The sequence below is a fragment of the Triticum dicoccoides genome, unplaced genomic scaffold (genome assembly GCF_002162155.2).
Source record: "Triticum dicoccoides isolate Atlit2015 ecotype Zavitan unplaced genomic scaffold, WEW_v2.0 scaffold56577, whole genome shotgun sequence".
In the NCBI taxonomy this organism is placed as follows: domain Eukaryota; kingdom Viridiplantae; phylum Streptophyta; class Magnoliopsida; order Poales; family Poaceae; genus Triticum; species Triticum dicoccoides.
Genome location: NW_021282430.1, coordinates 68,101 through 79,300, shown reverse-complemented (window position 1 = coordinate 79,300; position 11,200 = coordinate 68,101). Strand labels below are relative to the sequence as shown.

General features: G+C 46.0%; 1 protein-coding gene across 4 annotated transcripts; it reads left to right on the top strand.

Annotated features, from left to right (window-relative positions):
• Positions 1–4,070: 4,070 nt before the first annotated feature.
• Positions 4,071–10,994, top strand: LOC119346981 (beta-glucosidase 16-like). 4 transcript variants are annotated; one of them, XM_037616028.1, is made up of 12 exons: positions 4,071–4,414; positions 4,514–4,580; positions 7,697–7,758; positions 7,869–7,944; positions 8,042–8,116; positions 8,199–8,286; positions 8,395–8,647; positions 8,771–8,886; positions 9,283–9,544; positions 9,623–9,725; positions 9,858–9,960; positions 10,538–10,994. In XM_037616028.1, exons 1-12 carry the CDS (start codon positions 4,277–4,279, stop codon positions 10,743–10,745), a joined length of 1,551 nt encoding a protein of 516 aa, XP_037471925.1. In that variant the 5' UTR covers positions 4,071–4,276; the 3' UTR covers positions 10,746–10,994. The 4 variants fall into 4 exon arrangements, with proteins under 4 accessions (XP_037471925.1, XP_037471926.1, XP_037471927.1 ...); XM_037616029.1 differs by having other exon boundaries at positions 4,346–4,414; positions 7,697–7,765; XM_037616030.1 differs by lacking the exons at positions 4,071–4,414; positions 4,514–4,580 and adding an exon at positions 7,242–7,362 and having other exon boundaries at positions 7,697–7,765.
• The last annotated feature ends 206 nt before the right edge of the window (positions 10,995–11,200 follow it).

Genomic DNA, 11,200 nt, shown 5'->3' with positions numbered 1-11,200 from the left:
GTTCGTCCGCCACACACCCCTAACCTATCGAACCCGCAACTTTCCCCCTCCGGCTCCTCTGCCCGAAAACACGAAACACCGGGGATATTTTCCCGGATGTTTCCCCCCTTAACCGGCATCACCTCATACCACGTCAGGTCACGCCTAGCATCGTTACTTGTCATGTCATGCATCGATATGCATCTGTTTACATGGTATTCATTGTTTCTTCCCCCTCTTCTCTCCGGTAGACTACGAGACCGACACTGCTGCTGCCCAGTTCGACTACGGAGTTGACGACCTCTCTCTCTTGCCAGAGCAACCAGGCAAGCCCCCCCCCCTTGATCACCAGATATCGCCTATTCTACTCTATATTGCTTGCATTAGAGTAGTATAGCATGTTACTGCTTTCTGTTATACCTATCCTGATGCATAGCCTGTCCTTGATACTACTGTTGTTACCTTTACCTGCAATCCTATATGCTTAGTATAGGATGCTAGTATATTCATCTGTGGCCCTACATTCTTGTCCGTCAGCCGTGCTATAATATTGGGCTGAGATCACTCGGGAGGTGATCTCGGGTATATACTATATACTTATACATGATACATGTGGTGACTAAAGACGGGTCGGCTGGTGGAGCACCCGCGAGTGGATCTTTGTGGCGGAGCGACAGGGCAGGTTGAGACCGCCTAGGAGAGAGGTGGGCCTGGCCCTGTTCGACGTTCGCAGATACTTAACATGCTTAACGAGATCTTGGTATTTGATCTGAGTTGGCTACGAGCCTATACGCACTAACCATCTACGTGGGAGTAGTTATGGGTATCTCGGCGTCGTGGTATCAGCCGAAGCACTTCGTGACGCCAGCGACTGAGCGGCGCGCGCCGGATTGGACTGGAACGCCACTAGGCTAGGTCTGCTTCCGGCCGCGTACGCAACGTGCAGGTGTGCTCAGGGCGATGGGCCCAGACCCCTGTGCACATAGGTTTAGACCGGCGTGCTGGCCTCTCTGTTGAGCCTAGGTGGGGCTGCGACGTGTTGATCTTCCGCGGTCGGGCATGACCCAGAAAAGTGTGTCCGGCCAAATGGGATCAAGCGTGTTGGGTAAGTTGGTGCACCCCTGCAGGGAAGTTAATCTATTCGAATAGCCGTGATCTTCGGTAACAGGACGACTTGGAGTTGTACCTTGACCTTATGACAACTAGAACCGGATACTTAATAAAACACACCCTTCCAAGTGCCAGATACAACCCGGTGATCGCTCTCTAACAGGGCGACGAGGAGAGGATCGCCGGGTAGGTCTATGTTATGCGATGCTACTGGAGATACTACTTGGAGATGCTACTTGGAGGACTTCAATCTACTCTCTTCTACATGCTGCAAGACGGAGGCTGCCAGAAGCGTAGTCTTCGACAGGATTAGCTATCCCCCTCTTATTCTGGCATTCTGCAGTTCAGTCCACTAATATGGCCTCCTTACACATATACCCATGCATATGTAGTGTAGTTCCTTGCTTGCGAGTACTTTGGATGAGTACTCATGGTTGCTTTCTCCCCCCTTTTCCCCCTTTCCTTTCTTTCTGGTTGTCGCAACCAGATGCTGGAGTCCAGGAGCCAGACGCCACCGTCGACGATGATTCCTACTACACTAGAGGTGCCTACTACTACGTGCAGGCCGCTGACGACGACCAGGAGTAGTTAGGAGGATCCCAGGCAGGAGGCCTACGCCTCTTTCGATCTGTATCCCAGTTTGTGCTAGCCTTCTTAAGGCAAACTTGTTTAACTTATGTCTGTACTCAGATATTGTTGCTTCCGCTGACTCGTCTATGATCGAGCACTTGTATTCGAGCCCTCGAGGCCCCTGGCTTGTATTATGATGCTTGTATGATTTTTTTATTTGTAGAGTTGTGTTGTGATATCTTCCCGTGAGTCCCTGATCTTGATCGTACACATTTGCGTGCATGATTAGTGTACGATTGAATCGGGGGCGTCACAGGCTCATCCCGCGAGCTTCTTGCGTTTCACACCGGAGGCCTTCCCCCTTCTTCGCCGGCAGATGCCCGACCGAATTCATATCGGAGGCGGCGGGGCGCGCGTGCCTTCCCGGTGGGGCCGGCGGGAGCGCCGCCCTGGATGACAATGTTGCCCTGCCGCTTGCGGGGTGGCGCGGTGCGGCCTTGAACGGCGACGGGCGCGGCATGGCCGCCGACGAGATCTGCCGAAGAGGGTGTCGCGTGAATGGCGGCCGCAGTGACGCCCGACGGCTGAGAGGCTTCCATGGCGGCGAAGGGACGTCGAGGAAGGTGCTCCAGGGTGAGTGGAGGGAGGCGGTTGGTGGCGGAGGGAGAGGGAAGCGGGAAGAGCCGCGCGGAAATGTCCCTCCCGCCAAAACTCGCAGCTGATTGGGGTCGAGCTCAGGTCGGCCTCTCGCCCCGTGAATCTACAGGTTGAGGGGCGAACTTTGTACATGCCCCACAATTTTTTTTTTACAGTTCGCGGGCTGATACAGGGTCTGGTCGGGGCATTTTTTTCACCTGAAACCGTAAACGAGCTGTTATTTTGCGGGTTGACGCGTTTTAAGGGGTCTGCTAGAGATGCTCTGAGCGACAAAACAATGGGTTGGTCCCAAATGTTTTCGTGGGGTGTCATTTTGTCCATAAAAACATCAACGCTTCGAGGTGTTGTGGGGAGATGGGCGACTTGAAAGAAGCTCAGTAAGCACCTCTTATAAAAAAACATCATCCCTTCAATCAAATGATAGCCAAATCATTTACATGATGGTGAAGAATTGGCCTCTCTACTGCAGTGATCAAAAGTGATACTAGCAAACTCCAGTGTCAGGAGGGAGCACTTGGCTATGATTGGCACGCCTGGTCCCATATATGCATTTGGATCAGAGATGGCCTCAACTGCATTGAGACTATCAGACTCGACTGCCAAATTCGTGCACCCCAGATTTGCTCCGAGATTTAACCCACATCGAATAGCGATTAGTTCTGCTACTTCTACACTCGCCACATGCGGTAATAGATGAGTCACTGCACCTAGGAGCTTACCGTGGTCGTCGCGGGCAATGACACCACAAGATCCCGTGAACTTATCCGCATGAAAAGAAGCATCAACATTTATTTTAACAGCTCCCACCACAGGCTTCTTCCATATATGATCCCGATTGTGAGTAGGCTGATTTGGAGTGTTTGCTCATAAAAATTTGTTGCTAGCACCCGGATCGTCATTGCTGCTTGTTTAGGCATCTGAACTATCTCACCTTTTGTATGGATTCTCCTTTGCCACCAAATAAACCACATTACTACAAGGACGAGCTCAGCTGTAGGAATGTTATGTACCGACGACTGCATCTGGATCACGCTGTCAAGGTTAATAGAGCCCGATCGGTCCTGGCAAACCACCCGTTCAATCTCCTGTGATAGCCCTAGCTCTGTCCAAATTGCGTGCGCCCCGGTACAGGTGAACAAGGAATAGTGTATCTTCCAATCCGATGGAACAGACCGGACATTGCGGGATCAGAGGAATATGTCTATTAGCAAGTACACCATAGCATGGTAGAACCCCCTTCAACACTTTCCAGCCAAAAGTGTTTGATTTTCCCTGCTAGTCGCAGTTTCCAAAGACCTTTCCAAGCTCCATTTAATGAGGCACTACTTGGGCTAGTCCGATTCAAGTGCTGTCCGAACTGATGCTCAAATTCAACATGGTATGTCGAACGCACGGAAAAGGTCCCAGTATATGTTGCCAAGCTACAAAATCTTCAACGGCCTCCATATGAAAAGGAATTTGTAGAATTCTATGCACATCGACTGATGAAAAGACGCTGCGAATAAGTGCCTTATCCCATTGTCACCTCATCCCTTCAGTCAACACAACAGGAGAGGCTAGCTGCACAGATATTTTGAGTTTTTGTTTTTGGTCCGCCGAGGTGTCACCATCGTGTGGTAGGTTACGACTATCTTTCATCTACAGTATTATGTAATCTCCTTCACATGCCATTTCATGTGCACCACGGGGCTCTTAGTCACGGGGATATTACTAGCAATCAATACTTGGTGTGGCCTATAAATATGGGCCATCATCCAGGCCGTACGAGCTCTCGTCTGTGACGCTGCTACTAGGTTTTATTTGAGACAACGCTGCTGGAGTAGATTGCAGTTGTAGAAGGGGACCTACTTTACCCACTTTGCTGTGGCCTCTAAATGAGCCTGCAGGAGGGGGGCTAGGGGCTGTCTCCTCATAAGCCAAGAGGCGTTGCCTTTCCAGTCTAGCTTCAGGCGACCGGGAAATGGCCGCGGCGACGGCCATGGCTATGGCCATGCTGGCGGCGCTGGCGATCCTCGTCCTCGTGCCGTCGGCGCGAGGGCTCAACCGCGCCGAGTTCCCGCCGGGGTTCCTCTTCGGCGTCGCGACGTCTGCTTACCAGGTTGGTTGATCGGAGCTGGAGCTTGGCTTCGGCCGGCGTCGTCTCTCTTTACCAAGGCACCGGTTACTGACGACGCAGTGTGATTTCTGCTGCTTCCAGGTCGAGGGCGCGTACCTGGAGGACGGCAAGGGCCTCAGCAACTGGGATTTCTTCACCCACACAAACTGTAAGTCTTCTTCTCGGTTTTCTGCAGCTCCCATGTCCTTGCGTGATCCATGTACCATGTGTGTGTGTGTGTCGGTGTTCTTTTCTTTTTTAAGATTGTATGATCCATGTTGCTTAGGGGGATAAAGATGAAAATGAATGGTTCCCTTCCACCCTGCTGTACGAAACAGGGACAGCGATAGCTGCGTCCACACTGTGTGCGTGGCCAAATTCCATCGCCGTACAAGGAGAACCAATCAGTGGTTGGACATGATACCACCGGCCTATCAGAGATCAAATAATAGATGTGACGCTCCGCTGTCCTATTAATGTGGATTATTATTTTGATGGGAGGGGCGTCGTTTACATCGATAGTAGACGTCGGTGGTGATTTCGTTGATCTTGAAGCCTCACAAATTTTATCCAGTTTTGCTAGAACTCATCTAAATGAGATTTAATTTGGTCTCATTCATCTTTGCCATTGGATGTGATGCTATAAGATGCGTGTGTGCTGACGTGGGTTGTATCCATTCTTATTTTTTAGGTGAATGAGACCAAATTACGTCTCATCTAGATGAGTTCTAGGTACTTCCAATTTTATCTAACCTTCCGTAGGCGTTGTGTGAGTGCGGGTGTGTGCGCGTGTATACATCATCGTCGTAATCGGTGTATTAAAAAAAATCACTGTGCACTTTGGCATTGTTGTCAAATTTTCTATTTGTCTCCACTCTAGTCATTTGAAACGCTGGTGCAACATGGGTCTGATTGTGACACAAATTAATTTATTTTAAAAAGAGAAAAAGACAATCGTCAAGTGACGCGCATTGCCATACCCATATTTTTTGGATTTGGCAATAGGGTGCGGTTGCCGAGCAATGTGTTATGTGCTAAATCCTATAAGAGTGGGGCCTATATGTCTGAGAATAAACAAACAATAAATTTAGGTGCCATGCGCGCGATTTTCTCGTCTCTGTCAACCTCTTCTCTTCGGAAGCGCACGCACCAAGATGCACCTCCGCCTTGTTTTTTCAATTCTTCAGTTGATTTGATATCGGAGCAACTATGTGCTTCGGTTCCCATAAATTTGGCGATCCATGTTGCTTAGGGGGATAAAGATGAAAATGAGTGGTTCCCTTCCACCCTGCTGTACCGAACAGAGACAGCGATAGCTGCACCTACATTATGTTTGTGTGTGGCCAAATTCGACCATCATATAACGAGAACCAATAAGTGGTTGGATGATGGTACCCTCAACCTATCAGAGATTGAATAATAGAATTGATGTTTCGTTGTCCTATTAATGCGGATTATTATTTTCATGGGAGGCGATGTTTGCGTCGATAGCAAAGTGTCTATGGTGACTTCGTCAATCTTGAAACTACGCAATTTTGATCCAATCTTCAGCAGGCATTGTGTGAGTGCGCGCGTGTGTATACATCAACATCGTAATCAATGTATTAAAAATATTCGCCGTGTGCACTCATCGGTTGGCATCGTTGTCAAATTTGCTATGTGTCTTCACTCTAGTCATTTGAAACACTGGTGCAACATAGGTCTGATTGCAACACGAATTAATTTATTTTGAAAAGAGAAAAGGACAATCCTCGAGTGATGCGCCCTGCCATACCAATACTTTTGAATTTGGCAATAGGATGCAGTTGCCGAGCAATGTGTGTGGTGCCACCACGTGGCGTGAGCTCGCGCCTTGGTATGGGCTTTAGTACCGGTTGGTACTAAAGGTTTTTTTTTTGAATTTTTTTTGAAAATTTTGGAAAAAAAATTTGATTTTTAATTTTTTTTGAATTATTTGATGATTTAGTCTCTAATCATCTCTCTTAACTGCTCAAGTGTGGATCACTCATTCCAAATCATCTAACTTTCCAACCCGTCACCCATCCCTCTCACTACTCCAACCCGAGCACGCTTAACTTTCGGGATCTATTCTCCTTCGAATCCGAGTCTGCACTTGTTGTTTTCCTGACAATAGTAAGATGTCAATCCTATTAACCCTCAAGAGTTTAGCTTGAGCATGAAGTCATACATTTCATCGTTTGAGTTTGAAACTATTATTCTAAAAAACAGTAATTATTTAGTAACGTTAATATTTCTTGAATAAGTTTGACCATAGTTTGACCACAGTTTGACCATAGTTTGACCAGATTTGACCAAAATTCAAAAAATTGAAATAATTATTTAGTAACACTAATATTCTTAAATAATTATGTAGTAACATTAATACTTCTTGAATAAGTAGTTTGACCAGATTTAACCAATTTTTTTTAAACAAACTGAAATTTGACCATATCTTTTTTTTCCTTTTGGAATTTGAGGATTCTAAAAAATTCCAAACAGGCCATAAGCCGTCTCCATTGGATGCGGATTTTCGTGCTGAATTTTTTGATATATTATACTTTTTTTCCGACATCATATGCAAAAGTTATAGCCGTTTTACATTTTCCCTACACTTTTTGCAAAACATGTCCAAATTATAGTTTTTAAATTTTCCTAACTAGTACATGTAGTAATATAACTACCTCTCGAAGGATTTTATTTTTTGAAGTTTTTATCATTTTCTTTTGATTTTTTCAGAACTGAAATGGCGACACGGGGGGTAGAGTTTGAAAATTGCCCTATAGTGCCGGTTTGTGTCACAAACCGGTACTATAGGTCAGACCCCTTTAGTATCGGTTCATGGCACGAACCCGTACTAAAGGTGATCGTGGGGCCCCGGCCTGACGTCAGCCTGCCACCACCCCTTTAGTACCGGGCCAAAATCCGTTCAACACGAACGTCCTTGCTTCCGGGTATTTTCTTTTGTTCTTGTATGTCAGTAGATCCCCATTCTTATTATGAGAGAGTGATCCCACAAATGCAACAACATTCTGCGGATAATTATGCGAGTGGTTATAGAACTGTGCTTATCCTTTTTCTCTCCCTCTATATAATAATTACATAACATATAGAGGTGGATATTCCCTTATCGTATGACCATTGGACCAACTAACATCATAACATTTCTCCATCATGTTATCTAAGAGAAAGAACAGTTCACAAGCATATATGTGAATGTGATCATCTATTTAATTTTAAAAGTTCAAACTCGTGCTTTTTCTCTCAAAAAGCTTTGATTCGCTGCAGCTAGGGGAATCGATGATGGACGGAACGGGGACGTAGCGGATGATCACTACCACCGGTACATGGTACAAAGTTAGCGAAATCAAGACAAATTCACTAGTAATTTCCATGTGATGCATGGTGCATCTTAACCGTGCTTGCCCGCCTATTCTGACACTTGTTGTGTTGTGAACAGGAAGATGTGGAGATCATTCATAGTTTGGGTGTCAACTCCTACAGATTCTCAATTTCATGGGCGAGAATCCTACCAAGTATGCCAAGACAAGCACAAAGTTTTGCGGTTTATATAGTTGTCGCGGTTAATTAGTTGCTTAGCTAAATTAATGCTGCTGAATTGAATCCTCGTAGGAGGCCGGCTTGGAGGCGTAAATTCAGCTGGAATAGATTTCTACGACCGCCTCATTGCTGCAGTCGTGCAGAAAGGTACTACATGGAACAGATTCCACTATGGTCTTCAGTCTTCAACGAAGAGCAATCTAAACTTGCTGCCAAAAATGTCAACCAGGGATAGAGCCATTTGTGACACTGCATCACTTTGATCTGCCGCACGAAATGGAGACCCGATACGGCGGTTGGTTGGGCGCCGGAATCCGGTACGTGCAACTCCTTTTACTACGTCTGTACTTTGTTTCTCTTTTTGATGAAATCGGTAGAGAGCCTGCCTTGCATCGTCAAAAACAACAAGAGAAGCCTTTTCCCAGGGAGGAGTTCGACTACTACGCGGACGTGTGCTTCAAGGCGTTTGGTGACCGGGTGAAGTTCTGGGCGACGTTCAACGAGCCCAACCTGTTCACCAGGCTCGCCTACGTGCTGGGCAAGTACCCTCCGGCACGCTGCTCCGCGCCGTTCGGGACCTGCGACAGCGGGAACTCTCATCGGGAACCCTACGTCGCGGCTCATAACATGCTGCTGTCACATGCAGCTGCCGTCCACAACTACAAGAAGAATTATCAGGTGAGTGAACCCAACAAACTTGCTTCGTCGTCGTCGTTGAGGAGCTTTCTTGGCAATGGGCACCATTTCAGTGGATCTCAAAAGTAGCGCCGCCTTGTTCTGATGCATGTGTGTGTGAATTAGGCAACGCAAGGCGGATCTATCGGGATCGTGATTGCAATGAAATGGTATGAGCCGCTCACGAATACCACGGAGGATATCCTGGCTGCACGACGTGCTTTGTCTTTTGAGGTAGATTGGTATGTTCTCTTATTTATTCACCTTAGCACAAGTGCAACAACTAGTATGAGGATGTTCATATCAACTTCACATAGTTATGCCACACAAAAAAAACTATTAGTACTCCCTCCATTCCACAATGCAGTGCCTATAGATTTCTGTGGAAGTCAAACTTTGCCAACTTTGACTAAGTATATAGAGAAAATTGTCTACATCTACAATACCAAACATGTACATTTTGAAAATATAACTCATGATGTATCCAATATTGTGCATTTGGTATTCTAGATGTATCTACTTTTCTCTATAAATATGATCAAAGTTTGTAATGTTTGACATTTATAAAAATCTATATGCGCTACATTATGGAACAGAGGGAGTACTACGGTCTTTTTCAATGTTTATTTTTTCTTCAGGTTTTTGGAGCCGATATTCTTTGGTGATTATCCCAGAGAAATGCATGAGTTGTTAGCATCCAACTTACCAAAGTTCACCTCGGAAGAGAAGAGCTTACTGCAGAAGAACAAGGCGGATTTTATCGGTGTAAACCATTACACGACAATTTATGTCAAGGATTGCATCTCTTCTCCGTGCGACCTTAACACTTATGAGGCTTATGAGGGGAACGCACTAGTCCTAGCTACAGGCGAAAGAGATGGCGTGGCAATTGGGAAACCCGTAAGAACTGCTTCGATCAGTGTTGCCATCCTATACATACTCTTCTCCTCTTTGTCACACATGTCCGTATGGTTGCAGACTGCATTCGATGGTTACTATGTTGTTCCAGAGGGCATGGAGCAGATCGTCAAGTATGTTAATCAGAGATACACGAACACACCTGTCTATGTTACTGAAAATGGTGAGTGCCAATGGACTCACGAGTTCACAATGCATTCTGTAAACTCGCTGAAGATCGAGAAGCTTCTAGCGCCTTCTCATTTGCTTCCATACGTTCACAATGATCATGTGTTATCTTACGCCTTTTTTCCAGGTTACTCGCAATACAGCAATAACACTATGGACGAATTGATGAATGACGGTGAAAGAGTGAACTACCTACAGGGTTATCTCACATTTCTCTCTTCAGCAATCAGGTGACGTGCAACCCACTACTCGAATCTGGAACTCTGCCTAGTTTCAGGTTGTTTGCCGAGTGCATTTTATCGGGTACTAGAAAAACATGACATATGCCGAGTTCCACGAGGAAAATACTAGGCAAAAGGACGAGGCTTGACAAATTGCACGTTTGTCGAGTTTCTGCCATGTGGCACTCGGCAAACACATGCTTTGCTCCAGTTCCTGCTACATGGCACTCGACAAACACATCCCCCGCCTCCCCCCTCCTCTTTTCTTTTCTTTTTTACTTCCTTCTTTTGTATCATATCTTTTTTCTATATTATTTGTTCTATCCTTTATTTTGTTTCCCATGTATATTTCCTTTTACAATAGACCCAAAGTGGTCGGATCTTTTTCCGGACCCTGCGCAAGCGGGAGCTGCATGCACCGGGCTGCCCTTTAGCCCTTTTAGTCATGTCGGTTCAAAAAGTATCCTAGAAAGCAAGCTAATTGTTTTCATTTGTCACACACACTCATAAAATATGATATCGAAATAAGAAGCTTCGTCTACAACTCTGCATTCTGAAAGTATTAACACTTTCCTCACGCTTACAGGAAAGGAGCAAACGTGCGTGGCTACTTCGTATGGAGTATCATCGACAACTTCGAGTGGACTTTTGGTTTCACGGTAAGGTTTGGACTGTATCATGTGGATTATGAAACGCAGAAGAGGACTCCAAAGATGTCGGCGAAGTGGTACCGAGACTTCCTCATGGGCTCTAGGCCGACCGACCAAGTGCAGACGTTAAGAGCAGATTCGTGATGGTTGCAGCCATTACCTGTAAAAAGAAACTGTCAGAGGGAGTAGTAATTAAGAAAAAATGTTTGTTTACTTGCTTATCTTGAAGATTTCTAATGGGATTTTTACATACTTCCTAACCTGGACAAGAGCAGAGCATAGCCATATGCATGACATAGTTTGTACACCATGACACATGCTACTGAATCCTTCTTCAGGATCTGCTATATAGCAGGTCATTGCAGTTCCTTACAACATGCTGCAACAAAAAAATTCTGAAAGATTTTGCATTCAGACCATGAAAAAACTTTTAGACCTCTTCCTTCCACTACCATTTATACAGCAAGGTACCAAACTCTCAAGCATCAACCAACAGCACAGAGCTACAAACTACATGTACGTTTATGCGGGAGGGACGGCCGGATTCTCGACGTCACCGCCGGCATTACGCTGTCCCTCACCGGGGCCTGATGGCTGAC

Excerpts from the sequence above, each read along its gene's own strand:
- LOC119346981 (XM_037616028.1), top strand. The coding sequence starts at position 4,277 with ATGGCCGCGGCGACGGCCATGGCTATGGCCATGCTGGCGGCGCTGGCG. Across the intron at positions 7,945-8,041 it reads ATGGGCGAGAATCCTACCAA|GAGGCCGGCTTGGAGGCGTA; the intron begins GTATGCCAAGAC and ends GAATCCTCGTAG. Across the intron at positions 9,545-9,622 it reads GCGTGGCAATTGGGAAACCC|ACTGCATTCGATGGTTACTA; the intron begins GTAAGAACTGCT and ends GTATGGTTGCAG.